Source organism: Schistocerca piceifrons, chromosome 3, assembly GCF_021461385.2.
Source record: "Schistocerca piceifrons isolate TAMUIC-IGC-003096 chromosome 3, iqSchPice1.1, whole genome shotgun sequence".
In the NCBI taxonomy this organism is placed as follows: domain Eukaryota; kingdom Metazoa; phylum Arthropoda; class Insecta; order Orthoptera; family Acrididae; genus Schistocerca; species Schistocerca piceifrons.
The window spans coordinates 726,833,770-726,856,021 of NC_060140.1; the positions used below are offsets into that span (position 1 = coordinate 726,833,770).

A 22,252-nucleotide genomic window follows, 5' to 3' on the forward strand; every position below is an offset into this window, starting at 1 on the left:
GTTGCAACGTGCGGGAGAATATCACACAGAATAATGCGTTCAGAGTCTCAAAAGACTCCCGCCATAATTTTGCTGGCTGAGGGTGCAACTTTGAACTTTTAATTCGGAGGAGACATGGTGTACCGCTACTCCATGATTGCCGTTTTGTTTCCGGTCCGAAGTGATAAATCTATATTTCTTAACCTGTGACGATGTTCGACGAAAATTGCTACGAAAAACCACATAGTGCACAAGCAATTCCTCACAAATGGTCCTTTGTCGCTCTTTATAGTCTTCTGTAAGGTGGCTAGGAACCCAGCGGGCACGCGTGTTTCACTACCCCAAATGGTGGACGAGTGTGTCAACAATACAGACGTCCAGTTGGGCAGCGAGGTGTTTGTTTGTGATCCATCGATCAGATCGAATGACAGTGGCCGCAAGTTCCAACTGTTGTGGATTGGCAAGAGAGCCAACCCGGTATGAGAGGAAGACGAAAGGCACGCGTTTTAGCTCAAGCAGGCTGCCGTGAGGTCTGGAACAGGTCAAGGAAATTAGACTAGCAAAAAAGGACGTAGCTGTGGAATACTTAACTTTAATCCATAAATGGTGAACATCGCTCTGGACGGTACATGTTTTACAGCATCAATAGTAACTGGTAATGGCACCTTGCTAGGTCGTAGCAAATGACGTAGCTGAAGGCTATGCTAACTACCGTCTCGGCAAATGAGAGCGTATTTTGTCAGTGAACCATCGCTAGCAAAGTCGGCTCTACAACTGGGGCGAGTGCTAGGAAGCCTCTAGACATGCCGTGTGGCGGTGCTCGGTCTGCAATCACTGATAGTGTCGACACGCGGGTCCGACGTATACTAACGGAGCGCGGCCGATTTAAAGGCTATCACCTAGTAAGTGTGGTGTCTGGCGGTGACACCACACCAACACAGCAGGAGTCACAGCTATCGCGGACTGCCTGCATGCGGAAAATCGGACAAGTTTGTAATACCGACGACTCACCGTGCTTTTGTTCACTGACAGTTCTCCGAGGACATTCTGCAAGTCCTATTGACATTTGCGATACTGTAGTTTTCCGCCAAAATGGACTCAATGACAGTTCTCTGCTTGGAACACTCCTCCGTTATAGACGCCATGGCCGTACACCTTTTAATGGCTTGTGGATACCGCAGTTAACTGTGTCCTTCATGCAAGAAGTGGTAAGCCATGTTACTGTTAATACTTTCTCTAGCGTACAACATAATATAGAAATACCGATTTCCATACTGATGGTGATTTCGCACGTTAGCCACTACATTGGTAACAGAAGTTAATTACTCACGTTTTTTGACATTAATCGTGTACTCAATCCACAGGTGTGTAACCTAAAACAATGGCACGCAAAGATTGTGGCATTGCACTGCTGCTGCTGTTATCGCTAGCAATTGCAGGTGCACATCGGAACCGAAAAATCAAAAAGACAGCGGTTAACAGCGACGAATTGAAGGACGATTCCAGGTCAGGAGAACCTGAACTAGTGACCGTTATTGCCTTAAAGGAGGCGAAATTCGACTTTGGTGACAACGCAACGGTGGAGCAATATCTACGCGACAGCGGCAACTACGATCCCAAATCTGTTCTACCGTACGATGTAACAGGTGAGTTACAATAGCTGTTAGCGTGATACTACCCTTTTGTACAGTCAATCATTCAACGGAATACGGTTCTAGGCGCTTCAGTCTGGAACCGCGCGACCGCTACGGTCGCAGGTTCGAATCCTGCCTCGGGGTTGGATGTATGTGATTTCCTTAGGTTAGTTAGGTTTAAGTAGTTTTAAGTTCTAGGGGACTGATGACCTCAGATGTTAACTCTCGTAGTTCCAAGTCTAAGTAGTCCATATTTTTTACTGTAGTTGCTACATCGTCATTCCTGTAAAGGAGCGCTATGAAATAGTTATTATCTATATACCCAACCTTAAAAGTAAAATAACCTAAGTAATACTTCTTTGTACAACTGCTTTCGGCTGCACCACAGCTCATAACCTGAATAAAGTAAATTCAGTTTATTGATCATTCAGTATTTCGAGGAGTGTTCGGAAAGTAACGCAACAAATTTTTATCTGAAACCAGGATAATTTTTTTAGGATTTCAGAAAACCACATTGTTACCCACTCTACTGGCTATAAAAAATGTATTTTTGAACAAAATCTCCATTCAGTGAGACGACCTTACGCCACCTCACAGGGAAAGCCTGTTTGAGCATATGGTACCACTCTAGTGGTGGACGTCAGAGCCAACGTGTTGCTTCAGTAACCTCCCATATCGTTCACGTACTGCTTGCCGCAGAGTGCATCCTTCGTTAGGCCAAACAGATGGAAGTAGGAAGGTACGAGCTCCGGGCTGTAGGTTGGATTGGGAAAACTGTCCAATGGAGGTTCGTGAGAGCCTCTAGGGTGTGCAGACTTGTGTGAGGCCTTTCGTTGTCATGGAGATGTTCATTCTCATCATTGTGGCGACCAACACACTGAAATCGTTTCTTCAAATTCCAAAGCGTAGCACAACACGCTTCAGAGTTGATCGTTGCACCGCGAGGGAAGATATCAAACAGAATAACCCATTCAGAATCCCATATAACCGTCGCCTTGACTTTACCGGCTGAGAGTGCGGCTTTGAACTTTTTCTCTGGAGGAGAGATATTCTGGTTCAAATGGTTCAAATGGCTCTGATGGCTCTGAGCACTATGCGACTTAACTTCTGAGGTGATCAGTCGCCTACACTTAGAACTACTTAAACCTAAATAATCTAAGGACATCACACACATCCATGCCCGAGGCTGGATTCGAACCTGCGACCGCAGCAGCAGCGCGGTTCCCGACAAGAGAGATATGGTGCCTCATTCAATCGACTGCTGTTTTATTTCCGGTTCGAAGTGATGAACCTGTTTCATGGAATCTAACGATTTTCCATAAAAATTTTGCCACGATCAAACTCGTAACGCACATGCAGTTCCGTACGGTTGGTCCTTCGCGGTTCTTTTGGTCTCCTCTTAAGCGGCGAGGAACCCAGCGATTACACTCTTTTGAGTAGGCCAACTCATGGACGAGTGTTTCAGCACTGCCAACAGAGGCGTCGAGTCGTCCAGCGACGTGTTTGATTGTGATCAGTCGATCACCTCGAATCAGAGTGTCCACAGGTTCCAGTGTGGCGGAATCACAAATGTGTGCCGACAGCGGTCACACGGAAGATGGGACACCTTTGTGCGACCTCGTTGCGGTGCAAACGAGTCACCCACCTTTCGCTGAATTCTGCAAGCGCCTATGAATATCCTCCATGCTCTGGTTTTCTGCTAAAAGAAACTCAATGACATCTCTTTTTTGGTAATTCTCGTAATTTACAGACGCCATTTTCAAGGGTAACTACACCGCCCCCATCCATCAGCTTTGTTATGGTATATCACATCAACAGCACTGCGTTGTAGGGTTGCCACAACATTAAATGTTCAAAAAAAGTGTTCAAATGTGTGTGAAAACTTATGGGACTTAACTTCTAAGGTCATCAGTCCCTAGGCTTTTACATTACTTAACCTAAATTATCCTAAGGACAAGCATACACACCCAAGCCCGAGGGAGGACTCGAAACTCCGCCGGGACCAGCCGCACAGTCCATGACCGCAGCGCCTTAGACCGCTCGGCTAATCCCTCGCGGCGCCACAACATTACAATACTATCAACATTAAGTACCGTCTTCGAGTAAAATAAGTAATTAGCTATAATTTTCCAACAGTTTGTGTGTCTTCACAGCCACTGAGTTGGCCCTTCCAAATTTTGACTTGACTGTAGCAATTTATTCATATTTATTACATTATTTCTGCGGCTTTTATTTCAGAAAGGAGTAAATAGGATCATTTTCTACATCAGTCGCAAAATTTATTGTCAGCCCATGGCAGTAGAAGAACTTTTCTTCAAAAGTCTCCTACAAACTATCTCAAGGTTATAGCGTACATGTATGTTTGCAGCTTTTTAATGTCTTCATGGATTCTCTTCAAAGCATCACAACGACCATTAGTAGGGTTTCCCATATTGCAAGTAAGGTAAAGCTAATAGAGAAAAGCTAAAAACCTCAAATGTGTCCATATGACACATCTATGACAGGTCTATATGGAAATGTTAATAACACGAAGAGACTGAGATACAAGTTGGTACAGGGACTGTGTGTCATGCATGGGACATGCAGTAGATTGCAGCTCATTCGTTTTTCTTTAACTATAGAACAAACCCTCTGTTGACTCGTCAAACGGATGGTACTAACAACATCTCCTCTATTGACTGCAGTGGACACAGCAGCTCGCAACCGCATATTTGTGGCGACGCCACAGGTGGCGCGAGGCATCCCGGTCTCTCTCAGCACTTCCCCATTCCACGATCCAGGCAGCTCGTCGCTGAAGCCGTATCCCAGCCTGGACGTGCATCGCACAACAGAGGATACCATCACAGACTGTAACACGCAGCTGGTGTCCGTCTTCACTACCACGGTGAGACGCGGGCGCTAGCGTTCCCAACTGCCTAACATTCGCAGTGCTGTAGCCAAGCCACCTGACTTTCGAATTAATGGTGTTACTAACAAATAATTTGAATAAAGTTTATCGATATGGATTTGAGAGGGGGTGGTGAATAATTCAGTGGAACCGAGAGAAAATTTAGTGACTGCAGAGACATGATGAAATGTGTCCAGTAGCCTTACACACTGGGTCCATCCCTATTCTTTACATACAGTGTATGTCAGAAATACTGAGAAAGACTTTTAGAAGTTGTAGAAGTTACCTTGAGGAAGAATTCGAGAACAGGAACCAGATTGTGGAAACGTCATCCGTCGGTGCTACACAGCTTAGAACTTACAGGCGCCGGCACCTGCCATTAGGCCACTCCTTTGGCAGCCAACGTGACTTTGTATGCTAACGGACCATGGGCGATACGTCTCGCAATGTTGTTTGTTATTCAGTGATCGCGACTTATTGACACGATCACGTGGAACCATCTGGAAAATCTCAACAGTTTCTCCGTATAGAAAAGACAAAAATAAACTGCAGCTGGAAACCCGTTTCCAAAACCGTAATTCACCAAGGCAGCAGGGCAACACAATAATCGGAGACTAGGCCTGTCTACACTGCAGATGGCTCCATCTTCTCCATTGTCGATCGTGCCAATCAATGGCGATCACTGAATAACAAACGACACTGCGAGTCGTTTGACAAAGTTCCGTTAGCATACAAAATCACATTTGCTGACGAAAGGGTGGCCTTGTGGCAGACGCCTGCAACTATAACTACGACGCCACATAGTATCGTTGTATGACGTTTCCAGACATGGGCTACTATCTTCCATTTGTGCCTCAAGAGACTGACTACAGCTGCTTGAAGTTTATCGCAACATTTCTCGAATACCCTGTGTATGAATAATCTACTACTTTACACAGATTTGGTAGTTTTTGCAGATGAGACCAAGTGTTACAATTAATATCTTTCGTAGAATTAATAAGTGTTTCTCTGTAAACGAACTCTGTATTCAGTTCTGTGCTGTAAGTAGAATAACATCGCAAGTTAAAATATACAACATTTTAATGACTCAGTGAAATCAGTAGAATTATTGTGGTGTGCATACAGATGGAATCCTGAACTGTATGAAACGTGTTATAGAGACTATCCAACAACTATACTCAGTAACTTCTGTTATTTGCATTATGCCTCGTGTTGGAAGCATATAAATAATTTTAAGTAACTGAGTCTGCAATTTTGCACCCTTTATGGTATTACGGCATAATGTTATGAGGTATCTGATGTCTTAGGAAGAAATCACTGATTGCATCAAAACGAGCAGAGAGAGCGATATGTTGTGAAGTCGTGTGATGGAGACAAAAGAGGAGTCATTCTAGCGTCGAGGAGCAGGTGGAATGCAAATGGGTGAATCCTCTAATGTAGACGATTTTGTTTCAGAAAACTTCGGCAGATGAAGATACGCTCTTTGCCGTGGACAGTGGCGTTTTGGACATAATCAAGAACCCGAAAGCGGTGTGTCCCCCTAAAATTGTCAGCTTCGACTTGCAAACCGACAAGGTCAAAAACGTGACAATAATAGAGAATGCTGCCTGCAACACTATTTACACCTTAATTCGGGTGAGTTTCAAAGATAAATGGTAATCCGTTATTTTTATCGGTCTAATAAGTTGTTCAAGAGTACACGCTGCGTTTTCACAAGTGCAAATTAAGCCATTTTCCCTAGGTACCAGTAACTTTAGTTAAGGAGATCGGCTTATCAGAATCTTGTCAGGTTGAGTCCTTTTTTTAATATCGCTTGAAATTCCTATCGGCAAAAACTTCTCTTTCCAAACATGACTGCCTTTTACTTTTCCTATAAATTAATAACTGTATTTACACTATTTTTTACTTAATAGTTATCTACCCTCTCCGCTGGTGGGGAGGCTTGCTTGCCTCAGCGATACAGATAGCCGTAACGTAAGTGGAACCACAACGGAGGGGTATCTGTTGAGAGGCCAGACAAACGTGTGGTTCTTGAAGAGGCGCACCAGCCTTTTCAGTAGTTGCAGGGGCAACAATCTGCATGATCGACTGATCTCGCCATGTAACATCAACCAAAATGGCCATGATGTGCTGGTACTGCGAACGGCTGTAAGCAAGAGGAAACTACAGCCTTAATTTTTTCCGAGGGCATGCAGCTTTACTGTACGGTTAAATGACGATGGCGCCCTCTTGGGTTAAATATTCCGGAGGTAAAATAGCCCCACATTCGGATATCAGGGTGGGGCTACTCATGAGGGCGTCGTTATCAGGAGAAACAAAACTTCTGTTCTACGTATCGGAAGGTGGAATATCAGATCCCTTAATCGGGCAGGTAGGTTAGAAAATTTAAAATGGGAAACGGATAGGTTTAAGTAAGATAAGGGGGAATTAGTGAAGTTCATTGGCAGGAGGAACAAGAGTTCTAGTTAGGTGAATACAGGGTTATAAGTAAAAAATCAAATAAGAGTAATGCAGGAGTAGGTTTAACAATGAATAAAAAATAGGAACGCGGATAAGCAACTACGAACAGCATAGTGAACGCATTATCGTAACCAAGATAGACACGAAGCCCACACCTACCACAGTAGTACAAGTTTATATGTGAACTAGCTCCGAAGACGTCGAAAAGATTGAAGAAATATAAGGATAAAAGAAATTATTCAGATATTGAAGAGAGTCGAAAATTTAATAGTCATCGAGGACTGGAATTCGATTGTAGGAAAAGGAAGAGAAGGAAAGGTAGTAGGTGAATATGGAATGGTCTTTAAGTGTGAAACAGGAAGCCGCCTGGTAGAATTTTGCAAAAGCTTAACTTAATCATAGCTAACACTCGGTTTCAGAATCATGAAAGACGGTTATACACGTGGAAGAGGACTGGAGATACTGGAAGGTTTCAGATAGACTATATAATGATAAGACAGAGATTTAGGGACCAAGTTTTAAATTGTAAGGCATTTCCAGGTGTAGATGTAGACTCTGACCAAAATCAGTTATATACTGTAGATTAAAACTGAAAAAAACTGCAAAAAGGTGGGAATTTAAGGAGATGGGACCTGGATAAATTGAAAGAACCAGAGTTTGTAGAGTGTTTCAGGGAGAGCATTAGGGAACGATTGACAAATACGGAGGAAAGAAATTAAGTAGAAGATGAATGGGTAGCTTTGAGAGATGAAATAGTGAAGGCAGCAGAGGCTCAAGTAGGTAAAAAGACGAGGGTAGTAGAAATCCTTGGGAAATAGAAGAGATATAGAATTTAATTGATGAAAGGGGAAAATATAAAAATGCAGTACATGAAACAGGCAAAAAGGAGTACAAACGTCTCAAAAATGAGATCGACAGGAAGTGCAAAATGGCTGAGCAGGGATGGCTAGAGGACAAATATAAGGATATAGAGGCATATATCAGTAGGGGTAAGATAGATAATGACTACAGGAAAATTAAATAGAGCTCTCTGGAGAACAGAGAACCACTTTTATGAATATCAATAGTTTAGATGGTAAACTAGTTCTAAGCAAAGAATGGAAAGCAGAAAGGTGGAAGGAGTATGTAGAGGGTCTATACAAGGGCGATGTACTGGAGGGCAATATTATGAAAATGAAAGAGGTCGTAGATGAAGATGAAGTGGGAGATGTGATATTGCTTGAAGAGTCTGACAGACCTAAGCTGAACCAATGCCCCAGGAGTAGACAACATTCCAGTAGTGTTACTGATACCCATGGGAGAGCCAGCCACGACAAAACGTTTCCATCTGGTGAGCAATATGTATGAGACTTGTGAAATACCTTCAAACTTCAACAAGAATATAGTAATTACAATTCCAAACAAAGCAGGTGTTGTCAGTTGTGAAAATTACCGAACTATCAGTTTAATAAGTCACGGCTACAAAATACAAACACGAATTCTTTACCTACGATTGAGAAACTGTTAGATGGCGACCACGGGAAAGATTAGTCTGGATTCCATAGAAATAATAGAACATGCAAGGCATTACTGGCCGAACGCCTTATCTTAGAAGATAGGTTAAAGAAAGGTAAACCTACGTTTCTAGCATTTTTGGACTTGGAGAAAGCTTTTGACAATGTTGACTGGAATACTCTCTTTCAAATTCTGAGGGTGGCACGGAGAGCTGCATCAAACCAGTCTCTGGAGTGAAGACCACAACAACAACAGTTATGGGCCAGTATCGATTGTTATATTACGTAATTTACCATTTCAATATAACAATTTAATGAAAGTATTACAAGTGATCCTTATGAGACAATGGTGGTGATGTGAAGTGAGTATTCCTGACTTTGAATATCATATCATGCTGGTTTCTGGTGACTAATGACGGGGAATGATATGTGGGAAGTGTTGGACAAGATGTTGTATGGAAAAGGGTGTGGGATCTCTCTGTGGGAAAGAATTGAGAGACGAGATGTGGATGTTACGAGGTGTATGGAAGCCATCTGGCACAACCATGGCTGCCTTGGATTTAGTGGCGTGAGTCAGAAAGAATAAAGCAGTTTTAGAGTTTGTGCACAAGACAGGACAACAGCACCACAGGAGAAAAAAAGAAATCCTTAACAATGAACTGTACAGTGAAAGGGGGAATTTCTGTACATTAAAGAGGTGGAGATCGATTTTAAAGAGCCGTGCAAAATATTAGAAGGGAACCGGGATTACAGAGGAGAATCGTATCTGATAGTTTTGGTAATAGCGAAAGTTATAATTTGAGTCTGTTGTCTCAAGTAGATATATAGGAGTCTCAAGTAGATACAGGTCTGGCTAATGCTCAACAGCTTTTCAATAGGAAACGAGTTGCTTCAGAGAAATTTTTGCAAGCCGAATTATGTAACAAACACAAAATTATGAACTTCTCCTAACAAGGTTCATGTGGTAGAAGAAGTAAGTTTATTGTGCAAGAATTTTGTGGAGGATCATGTTAACAGTGGGTGGGGACGGATGCAGTAATAATAGTGATCAGTTCTACAGTACAGATAGTGAACATTTAAAGATGGCTTCAGCAGTGAGCCCCACAGATGCTGAGCTGTTTCTAATTATTTTGAGACCTTTGTGAACTGAGTCAGCAGCCGGCACATAGATTTTCTGTCTGTGCTATTGGCTGCTGGCGCTTTTCAAGTAACGGCGTATACATTTCATATTAGGAAGTGGAAATGAAAATGAAAATTTTGTATGTTCATACTAGAATCTCTAAGAGGGACACTACCACTAATGGGAGTGTACTTGAAAAACAAATTTAATATTATTCTAACTTAATCTGATAATCTGCAGCCTGCAGATAAGGTAGATAGGAATTGTATTTCAAAATGATATTTGACCACTGAAATCAGAGAAGAAATAGTGAATGCAGCATAGGATAAAATACACGAAAAGAAGGTCTAAAAGAAGCCCTTGGATAACACAGCAAATACTGAATTTAATTGACGAAAACAGAAAATATAAAAATGCAGCACATGAAGCAAACGAAAGGGAGTAAAGAAGTCTGAAAATGTGGTCGAAAGATGGCTAAACTCTAATAACTAGAAGATAAAAGCAAAACAGTAGAGTCACGTATAACGGGGGAAAATATAGGCACTGCCTATACGATGATTAAAGAGACGTTCGTAGAAGAGAGACGCAACTATACCAAGGGCTCAGACGGAAATAAATGTTGTAGAAAGGTAAGCATTTTGTATCCGCCTCATATCGGTAACTATCATTTATACGGCTAAACTCTAATAACTAGAAGATAAAAGCAAAACAGTAGAGTCACGTATAACGGGGGAAAATATAGGCACCGCCTATACGATGATTAAAGGGACGTTCGTAGAAAAGAAACGCAACTATACCAAGGGCTCAGACGGAACTAAATGTTGTAGAAAGGTAAGCATTTTATATCCGCCTCATATCGGTAACTATCATTTATACCAAAAGCTCAGACGGAACTAAATGTTGTAGAAAGGTAAGCATTTTATATCCGCCTCATATCGGTAACTATCATTTATTACTGTAGAGGAAGACAGAGATTGGAATACGTCAATCAAATAATTGAAGACGTAGGTTGCAAGTGCTACTCTGAGATGAGGTTAGCACAGGAAAGGAATTCGTGGCGGACCGCATCAAACCAGTCAGCAGCTGATGACCAAAAAAAAAAAAAAAAAAAAATCATTTATTTTGTTGCCCAAATATCAAAACTTGTCTGTCACATTTAGAGACTTATTGCCGAATATGACTCCCATAATGCCGTGTGATTTATGTCGGCTACATTCCATTACTGACGTGTGCCGGCCGTGGTGGTCTAGCGGTTCTAGGCGCTCAGTCCGGAGCCGCGCGACTGCTACGGTCGCAGGTTCGAATCCTACCTCGGGCATGGATGTGTGTGCTGTCCTTAGGCTAGTTAGGTTTAAGTAGTTCTAAGTTCTAGGGGACTGATGACCATAGATGTTAAGTCCCATAGAGCTCAGAGCCATTTGAACCATATTTTACTGAGGTGTGAAGCGGTAATTTGATTTTCCTTTGCTTGAATATCCTCTTTGCCTCATGCACTGATCAGCCAGAACGTTATGACCACCAACCTACTATCGATATAGATCCGTCCAGACGATAGCAGCGTCACCAGGTGAGGTGTATGTAGTTTCAGTGAACGTACTGTCAGGATGTAGAATGGGGAAGGCGCGCTATCTATCGGACTCTGATTGAGGGCAGATTGTGATGGCCAGGAACCTCTGCACGTGCATATCGCAAACTGGTTGACTTATCGGTTGTTCGAGGAGTGCTGTGATGAGCGTCTTCAACAATTGACGAAACCAAAATGAAATCACGCCCAGACGTCGTGGAGTTGGGTGTTCACCCCTCATTACAGATGTCGGACGTTGTAGGGTCGGCAGACTGGTAAAATAGGACCGGCGGCGAACTGTGGTGGAACTATGATCAGACTTTAATGCTGGGCAGAGTACAAATATGTATGAACGCACAGTGCAACCGACATTTCTAACGATGAAACTCTGCAGCCGACGACCCACGCATGTAACAATGTTAACACCACAACATCGGCAACTAAGACTGAAATTGTCACGTGAGCATCGGCACTGGACTTTAGCGTAGTGGCAGAGTGTTGCATGGTGTGATGAATCCGGATACTTTCATCACGCCGATGGTAGGGTGCGAATCCGCCGCCTTCGAGGGGAATAGCTCCTTGACACCTGAAATGGAGGACGGAGACAAGCTGGAAGAGGCTCCATTATGCTCTTAGGAACATTAACGTTAGCATCCATGGTTTTGGTGAAGCTTGTGCAATGCACCTTGACGGCCAAGGAGTATCGTACAGTGGTTGCAAATCACATACACCATTCATAACATTCATGTTTCCCGACGGCAGTGGCGTTTTTGACCATGTCACAAGACCATGAGCGGGATGGAGTGGTTCGGGGAACACATTGACAAGTTGTATTTGATGTGCTTGCTTCCCAATTCGTCAGCTCTGAATCCCATCAAACACATCTGGAAAGTGATTGAACTTGGCATCAGATCTCATCGAACACCTCCCAGGAATTTACGGGAGTTAGGTGACATGTGTATGCAGGTTTCGTGCAAATTCCCTCCACCGACCTACGAAGGCCTCTTTGCTTTCATCACACGACGCGTCGCAGCTGTTATTCGTGCCAAAGGTGCAAATAGGGGCTAATTGGTAGGTGGTCATAATGTTCTGCTAATCAATGTTCATCGATAGTGGTCAGCTCTTTGGATGCGACTAGAGAGTATGATGGAGGGGACCAGATGCCCTGGAGTGCTCGCTTGGTGAGCGACTAGTCGAGAGTTAAATAAGGTTCCATTGCGTTCGTTTTGAGGGCGTGAGCTCTGCTGCACTCGAAGGGGTAGTTGTGCACTTGTTAAGGACTCGAGTGCCGAACGGATGGAGCACGCCCGTACTGCCGTGGTGTTTTGAAGCGCACCGCGAGAGGCTTCATTGCCTTGCCCACAACGGACGGAAATTTCTACTGCATCCCCTGGGAGGAGCCATGGCTGTTGCGATGCAGCTGTGCGATGGGGAATTCTCTTCCGGAGCGTGGACACCCTCTGGATATCAGTAGATTTCTCCGCTTGTTATGCAGTTTCCTTCGTTTAATGGTGAGCTCTGATAAATTTCTTATCGAATTTGTTATTGTTACGGGGAAACCTACTAACCTTGTCGCTCCCTCATCGTGTACCACCGTGAAAGTCTTTTTTTTTTTTTTTTTTTTTTTAAAGGAAGAGTATAGGAAGAGTTAAATGTAATTACCCGGGATGTGATAAAATTTGTCCTGGTGCTTGTAAAGTAATTAAAGTGTGCTGCGCAAGGACAAGTTTGGTGAAAAATTCTCGTAGTCGTTAAATAATTACCTAATTGTTTAAGACATTTGTCGGAGCCGTTGATACATTTAAATGGTTGTTTCGATTCGGTTTCTTAATCAGCACGATAGTTTCTAAGGACCAAGTAGTTAAATTTAGTTACTTTGTGGAATTTTGAACGTGTTGTGTGTGTCATTTGCTCTGAGCCTGTGCTCAAATTTCCTTCAGGTGTTCCAGGGAACTTGATAACAACGCTCGCAAATCCTAGAGCTTATACCGATAGCTGATGAGCGTTACGTACGTCAAGGCTTACTGGTCCCATGTCACAGCTACACGTAACCCGGTGCCTCTAGCTACTCCCGCTCCTTCTGGGTGTGATGTATGAGTCTGTGGTTACTGTGATTCTTCAGACAAAGTGCAACCTTACAGTTGTGTGTAATTCAATTCCTTAAGTGTCGCAAAAAGTAATTCATTTAATAGGATGCTCTGTAAGCCTTTAATTGGTTTTTAACTTTGTTGGTGTTTTGCAGTTTAAGTGTATTGCGGATGTGATCTATTAACAGTGTTATTGATATCCTTTGTATCCTCTAGAAAATTTTATCTGTAATATATGTGTTTTAAAGTATAATACATTTATTAGCTAATCCAGCCCCTCACCATTATCTACCTCTTGGCTACTGCATGCCCAATTACCTTTGTACTTAATTTTGTTGATACTCATAATATTTCAAGTCATAATCCATTCCATACTACAGATCGCCCAAGTCCTTTGCTGTCTCAGACAGAATTTCAGTGTTATCGGCAAACAACAGAGTTTTTATTTATTCTCCGTGAACTTTAATTCGCTCTCAACATTCGCCTGGTCTCCTTTGCTACTTGTAAATGTACCGACTGAATAACATAGGGGACAAGCCATATCTCTGTCTCACTCCCTACTCGACTACTGCTTCCCTTCCACTCTTTACAACTGTAGTCTGGTTTCTGGACAAACTGTGTGTGATCTTTCGACGCTATACTTTATCCACGCTACCTTCAGAATTTCAGACAGTGTATTGCAGTGACCAGTACTGAAATCTTTTTCTAAGTCTACAAATACTATAAACATGGATTAATTTTTCTTAACTCATCTTCTAAGAGAAATTGTGGGGTTAGTATTGCCTCGAGTGTTCCAAGGTTTCTTCGAGACGGAAAATGATCTTCCTCGGTGTCAACGTCTACCAATTTTTCGAAATTTCCGTAAATAATTCGACTCAGTATATTGTAGCCATGAGTTATTACAGTTTACTAATGTCCATACCTTCCAGAAGTTATTTTCTTTGCAATTCGAATTATTACATTCTTCATGAAGTCTGAATGTATTTCGCCCATCTCATGTATCTTGCACAGCTGGTGGACTAGTTCTGCTATGGCTGACTCTCCCAAGGGTAAAAAAAGTCCTGAGGGAATTTCCTCTTCTTGTTTCGACTGAGACCTTCAGTGTTCAGTCCAGTTTCTCTCATAGTTTTATATCCTCTATCTCATCGTCAGCTTCTTCCTCTTACCTTTCTACCACATTTCACTTGTAGAGTCTAAATATTCTTTCCAGCCCTCAGCTTACCATTCTTTTCTTAGTACTGGATTTCCATCTGAGCTCTTGATACAGCAAGGAAAGCATTTATAAAAAAAGGGGCATTGTTAGCATTCACTATATTAGAAAAACTTTTTGCTGACTCGACCGTATAGCGTAGCACGCAGCGAGCTGACTCGTGGGATAGGGAGGCGTGCCGTAACCGGATCGAATCCATGCGGGAGTTTAAGGGAACACGCACCTGAATAGCTGCATTTTTTGCATTATCTTCACCCTTATAGTGCAACTAATCTATAAATGGCAGATAGCTCAAAATACTTACACACAGTTAGGGTCATTAGTCAAAGCATTTCCAAAAAATCATTGAGATATTTATTATATTTTGGCACTAACAACAATATTTATATTAGGTCAAAAACTTTGCATCCGTCGTTTTGCAATAGACGGCAGTAGTGGCAAGTATTGGTGCAAGTCGTAGGTCTTAAGTGTCATGAAGCATGCTTAGGCATTTGAGAACATAACGCCATCAAAATATCAATCGATTTTTGATTGCATCATAAAGTTATTCTCGACTGAATACGTATACTTATGAGACCAGTTCTCGTCATCTGCGGATGATATAACTTTCCGCTTTGATATGAAGATATCTGCGCCTGAGGCTCATAAAGAACCGGGTAAAACGTATTATGAGACGCCTGTTAGTGACAGAACTTCGCAGAAAATGGTTTCCATGCTTCAAGAATGGTGATTTTGACGCTGAAGACCGGCGTGGTTGTGAAAGAGAGAAAGCTTTCGATGCCACTGCAACCGACGGGAATAATCACAGAAGATCGTTATCGAAAGCAATTGATGTGTTTGAGCCGAGCACCGAAAGACAAACGGCCGCACTACAGCGATAGACATGAAAAAATGATTTTGCAGCATGACAGTGCACGACCCCACGTCGAAACCCCGTCAAAACATACTTGGAAACTTTGAAATGGGAAGTTGCTGTATTCTCCAGATATTCCTCCCTCTGACTGCCACTTTTCTCGATCTATGACGCACGACCTAGCTGCAAAGCACTTGCAGTCACATAAAGAAGTGCAAAATTGGATCGATTGATGGCTCCCCTCAAAAGATGCCCTGTTTATACACAGCGGTATTCGTATGTGCCCAAAATCTAGGAGAAAGCAGTGGCCAACGAAGGCCTGTACTTTGAATCGTGAATTGTTTTGTAAGTTTTTCACAACAAAGTCTCTAACTTCGAGAAAAAACGGCGGAAGCAAAGATGTTGACCTAGTAATAGCATAAAAACGGAACACTATTTCACAGGAGTACCACTTCCTTTGGAACCACTGACTGCACAGCTTGGAAAAACAGTCAGAGTACAGACAACATTCACCTAAGCGTTTCATGAATCCAGTTTCCTTCCCTGATGCTGATCTGTGAAAGAGACAATTAATTTATTCTACTGCAAACAAAATATTTAAAAATGTAGCTCAAATATCACCGACATCATCATCATGTTATAAATTTTTCAGGAAATAGTATGCAAGGAAGGTAGAACAGGTCATTCTAAATATCTGTACCAATATTTGTGAGTTCGACTTCAATGATTTAGGAGGAAAGTGTACCTGAATGATGAAAATTAAATTTTTCGGTAAATCGCAAAAGATTTAAAGATTTATTAACTTATCACTATGCTCGTTTAGAACAATCCAGCATACTCCATTTGTCCTCCTGTTTCCTTATACTCTTTCTCTTCATCCTTTTCCTTATTCTTGACTCCTTGGTAGCAGCTTTTGCAGCTGTCTCTGCTTTGGTTACCTGCCTCTTATCAAAAGCAGTTAGAGCTGAAGCCATATTCCTTCCCCTCTGGATGTTCAATTACTTCATAACATTGATCCTTGAAATTGTTATTACTGCATTCATTACATCAGTCTTCAGCACTGTCAGCTCAACAAATACATTTTTGGGTATTCTCTCCCATAAACAGTTGCTGAAGCTTTCATTTGCATTCTGAAAGAGACCATGCATACATTTCCTAAGTAGATTTTTATTTGCCAGATCCCTACATATAGACCTAATTGCCTTCATTACAGCTAGTGGTAAGGAATGCTTGTGGGTATACTGTATGACGGTAGCATTGCTCAACCAGTAGTTGCACCATGAATCTTTCCCTTTTGGATACAAACCATGCCGTGGGGTTTCATCTGCTGACACTCTGTGGAACCATGTTGCCCAAACAGCTCACCTCATGTTCTCCAAATCTCCTAAATTTCTCCCGTCTGACAGTTTTTTTTCCATTGAAGTCTTTACATAATTTTCTCAGCTGAGCTCCCATTCTTTTTTGTAGATGCCCAACACATTCAAGCTTTTCTATCAGAGTGTCCCCATATGGTTTGTCATTAACAACAGCAGTGTGTCCTTTATAGTCTCCATCCACAAGATAGCCTACATACCTCACACGACAACTGACCTCTGATCTTCCGAAAATGTTTAGAACTCCTGTCATTACCATGTTTCCACTTGGGCAATAAAAGTTCTTTACACAAACATGGGTGCCAATAAATTTACTTGAACAACTCTTCAGTGCTTTGTTAGACATTCATAATCTAGTACCTTACGAGTTTCAATAAATGTGGCAGTTATAATCCCATTCAGAGGAGTATGACCTCTCTTCTGTCAAGATCCATCAAATGCTGCTACAATGTCTGTATTCTCAGACAAGGGTACTGCTTCTTCTGATCCTCATTTCATTGAATGTTCACTTAAACCACAAAACAATTATGTATCAATTTATTGTATCTGTCAAACCTCAGTGGAGGTGGAGGCAAATCCATCACTGCACAAAAAGTCTGCGCAGCTCTCCTTCTGTCATAGTATCATTGTGCATATTACACGAGTTACAGGCAATCACTAACCGACTTGAAAGACCCTTTCTTCCTGAAATGTGCTCAGAAACGTCAATACTATCTGAAAATTGCAGTACTTACATTTCACAGCACTCTTCAAAAGTCTTGACAACATATTTAGCTTCACAATAACATTTCCGTCGTTATTGTTGCTCATAATACTATTAGGCTTCTTCTTATTACATTCAGAAAGCGAAGGCTTACATCTAGAAGCACTGCCTGTAGACACAGTTTCCGCAGGCGACTTTTGAAGCAACTGATGTGTATTACTCGGTAGTGTTTCGAACTGGTTGCCGCGGAACTTTCGTTTGGGGCTAAATTTCTTTACTCTCGGCATTTGTAGCACAAGAACCACACACACAGAAACAAAGCAACACCCAATAACTACAAAACCACACGCGTGTGAAATTCCGAAATCATATACTCTCAGCTCTTTGTTTACATTCTAACCATAGTCTTCTAGATATGCCTGTACTTTGGTTCCGTGAGTCAGTGCCTTCTAGAATACACCTGTGTTAACGATCCGTAACTAACGATGGAAAAAATGGAAGAAAACATCACGTATTCTGTCACGCTTCAAACTGACAGATGGCCGTGGCCCCTATGCAACATTACCTTCAACCTTAATTTTAGAAAGAATGGAAAATTAAAAACTATACATGTTTGAAATCAGCATGAAATGCTCTTTTCTATAGACCAAGAAATTGTTTTTCAAATTTTTCACGAGCATGTCCCCTTAAAGACCGTCGCTCAGGCCAGCTTTAGTACTGTTTTTAAGCGCCTTCTCGCGCTCGTTTCGGTAAATGCTGCCATGGTCCCCTCAGGCAAAACGTCACACAAAAAGTTAAAATGCGATCCACGCAGAACAGAGTTTACACACTGTCGTTTTTCGTGAGTTGCACCTGTTTTTTCTTTCTTTCTGAGATGCGTAGATCTTCCCTTCGCTTCTACACTACCCCTAAAAGCAGGATTATTTCTTCTGCCAGCTCTGCCTTTCGGATGATCTCTATCTCCGCCTTCACTGTCGTTGAATTCTTCTCTTAGAATCTGAGTTTGGTTTATTTATGTCTGAGGTTAAAAGCTACTGAACTTTCTTTTTGAAGGACTAAAGCGTCATTTGACTGTGTATTACCGTACTTATCTTCTGTACGGTCTACATTTCGGCATTTGTGCCATTATCATGTATAACACTAAAAGTTCTCAGACCATTAACATGTCACGTAAGTTAACAGAAAAGAAGACGAATATAGTAATACTCAGTCAAATGGCGATTTATTCTTTAAAAACATGTTCTATGACAATGGCTCATAACCATCGAAAAGTTATTGAACTTTTTCAGTTAGTTTCTTTATTAACAACGCATAATTGGAGCGACTGAGTTACAGAATGTACTGACACGTGGCTTTGTACACAGGTGGAGCAGTGTGCAGATGGCAGATTAGTGGCCTACATCGCCGACACCGTAGGCTTCCAGCTGACGGTGACCGACCTCACCACTGGGGTCTCCAAACACCTGCAGAGTCAGTATTTCTACCCCAAACCGGGCTACTTTTTCACCAAGGCGGGTGGTCCTTCTACTTACCTTCCGTATGGTCTGTACGGGATATCAGGAGATGACAGATGCGATGGAAAACTGTACATGCAAGGTCACGCGACTAACATTCAAGTTGCCGTGAAGAAGGAGGCCATCCGGAACGCGAATGACGGTGACATTCTCGACACCATGACACAGGTACCTTTATATCTATTAGAGAATCATTAGAAGTATAACAATACTCAGAATCTGTTGGGTGAAATCTTACATCAAAGTGGAAAGAAATCTGCAATAAATGCTTTTTTTGTTCATACTATTACGGTCTTGATGGGACCAGTGGTTCGCCTCCACAGTTGAGTGATCAGCGTGGCACAATGCTATGCGAGAGGTCTTGGTTTGATTTCCGGCTAAGTATAAGATTTCATCCTTTCGGGGACTGGGTGTTGTGTTGTCATCATCATATTATCCTCATCGACACGCAAGTCGCCGAAGTGGCATCAAACAACAGGACTTGCAACATGCCAATGTCTACCCAGCGGGGGCCTCAGCCTCACGACATTTCTTTTCATACAAACAGTATGTCAGGACCTAAAACATGCAACTAACGTCCCTGCTGCTGCACTGTCAAGTACCGTGTGCACATGTACATCTATGTACTACGTATCCCCTCTATTTTGACCACCAGACGTTACTTATTGGCCAGAAGGACAGTAAAATAAATTATCAAACAAACACTGTTTCGCAACAAGGGGGGCAAACACGTACACAGAGACCGCACGCCGCTCTAGAGTGCATGACGGAAAGCAAATACACTGAACAGCCGCAAAAAATGGTACACCTGCCTAATATCGTGTAGAGCGCCGACGAGCACGCAGAAATGGCGCAACACGACGTGGCATGGACTCAACTAGTGTCTGAAGTAGTGCTGGAGGGAATTGACATCATGAATCCTGCAGGGCTGTCCATAAACCCGTAAGAGCACAAGAGGGTGGAGATCTCTTCTGAACAGCACGTTGCAAGGCATCTCAGATAAGCTCAATAATGTTAAAGTCTGGGGAGCTTGGTGGCCAGCGGAATTGTTTAAACTCAGAAGAGTGTTCCTGAAGCCACTCTGTAGCACTTCTGGAAGTGTGGAGTGTCGAGTGGTCCTGCTGTAATTGCCCAAGTCCGTCGGAATTCACAATCGACAGAATGGATGCAGGTGATCAGACAGGATGCTTACATACGTCTCAAGTGTCAGAGCCATATCTAAGCGTATCAGTGGTCGACATCACTCCAACTACACCCGCCCCACTCCATTATAGAGCCTCCACCTGTTTGAACGGTCCCCTGCTGACATGCAGGGCCCGTGGACTCATGAAGTTTTCTCCATACATGTACACGGGCATCCGCTCGATACAGTTTGAAACGGGACTCGTCCGACCATGCAACATACTTCCAGTCATCAACAGTCCAATGTCGGTGTTGATGGCTTTGAGTCGTGGAGTCATCAAGGGTACCCGAGCGGGCCTTCGGCCCTGAGAGCCCAAATCGATGATGTTTCGTTCAGTGGTTCGCACGCTGACACTTATTGATGGCCCTGAATTTAAATATTCGTCAATTCGCGGAAGGGTTGCACTTTTGTCACGTTGAACGATTATCTTCAGTCGTCGTTGGTCCTCTTTTTACAGGATCTTTTTCCAGCCGCAGCGATGTCAGAGGTTTGATGTTTTACAAGATATCTGATATTCACTGTACATTCGTGAAATGTTCGTACGAGAAAATTCCCACTCCATCGCTACCTCGGAGATGCTGTGCCTCATCGCTCGTGTGCCAATTATAACATCACCTTCAGACTCACTTAAATCTTGATAACCTGTCATTGTAGCAGGAATAACAGAACTAAAAACTGCGCCACACACGTGTTGCCTTAAATCTGCGTTGCCGACCGCAGATCCGTGTTCTACCAGCTTTTTTAAAATCTCTATTCTTCATCTTTATATTATACATATGTAACCTACCACCTCACATTATTAGTGGGTTCTTAAGTGTTACAACATCATTATTCAAAAAATTGTTCAAATGGCTCTGAGCACTATGGGACGTACATCTGAGGTCACCAGACCCCTAGAACTTAGAACTACTAAAACCTAACTAACCTAAGGACATCACACACACCCATGCCCGAGGCAGGATTCGAACCTGCGACCGTAGCGGTCGCGCGGTTCCAGACTGAAGCGCCTAGAAACGCTCGGCCATACCGGCCGGCCAACATCATTATTGTTAGCAGCTAATTACAGTAATTACAGGTGAGCTATAGTACAGTATAGTGCATTACAATAGGCAATTTCTATTCTATTAGTACTCTACTTAGTTCTAATGGCTACTTATGACTAACCTCTACCGCCTGCAGCGTCACAGGTGTGTCAGTGGTTTGTATGAACCCACTGCACGGCCTTGCTCACAGAGCTAACCCCGACGAGCGTGCACCTGACACTTGGCAGGCCAAGGATGTTTTGAATCGCTGCAGGTTCCTATTTTTGTTTCCTATTTTTAAGTCCTACTAACTAAGATCCTGTCCTATGTCAAGTCCGGTGCCTCTTTGTTGTGCCCCATCCTCCTAGTCCTGCACGTGGTGGATTCCAACTGTGTTGTAAGTCGACCTATCCTCGCACAGGCTGTACTGGATCACGGTACTGGGACACATTTGTTTATTTGTTGCCATTCACGATTGTCCCTCAGATATTCTGATATTACTTTCCGTGATACCGCGTTTGCTTTGTTCAGAGTTCGAAATGTCTCCTCACGTCTCAGTAGGAAGTACCTGTCATTGTTTGGTAGTTGAAGTCGTAAAGCGGCTGCTACATCACTGAAAAGGGGGCACTCGTAAACCACATGGTCGGGAGTACCCTCTGATGCGCCACAGTCACACGCAGGCGTAACCCTCCTCCCAAACCGACATAGATATGTCGGATAACGCCCATGACCAGTGAGAAAGTGGAACAATCTCCGAGTTGGCTCAAAGTACTTGATTCATAACCTTTCTTTCACGTCTGGCAAAAGTTGAAATGTTCTAAGGCCTGTGTCATCAATGTCCCACGATTCTTGCCACAGCTCCTCACCTCTTCTCTTAATCGTACCCTTGTGCCCAATCCGAACACCCAGACTGTCCTCTGTTTTCTGAATGGTCCCTTCTTGGACCAGAACCATGCTGCTTGCTCTCTAATCTTACTTTCCAGAGGGCAGAGCCACATTATCATTAACAGGGCCACATCTGGAGATGTTCTGTAGGCATCCACTGCCCTTAATGTCATATTCCTCTGCACCCTTCTCATTGACATGCGGGCACCGCCCTCGTGAGTCTGTGCGCCCAGACTTCCGAGCCGTAACCCACTATTGACGTTATTTTGCTGTTATAGTTTTATC

At 42.8% G+C, this 22,252-nt stretch overlaps 1 protein-coding gene across 1 annotated transcript in view; it reads left to right on the forward strand.

Moving 5' to 3' along the window:
* The window catches only part of LOC124789346 (protein yellow-like), a 34,246-nt gene that overhangs the window by 7,032 nt on the left and 4,962 nt on the right, over positions 1-22,252 (forward strand). Inside the window, exons 2-5 of the mRNA XM_047256671.1 lie at positions 1,344-1,625; positions 4,298-4,497; positions 5,956-6,135; positions 18,728-19,045. Of these exons, the coding sequence (XP_047112627.1) occupies positions 1,361-1,625; positions 4,298-4,497; positions 5,956-6,135; positions 18,728-19,045 (963 nt within the window). The 5' untranslated portion in view covers positions 1,344-1,360. The remainder of the gene's footprint in view (positions 1-1,343; positions 1,626-4,297; positions 4,498-5,955; positions 6,136-18,727; positions 19,046-22,252) is intronic.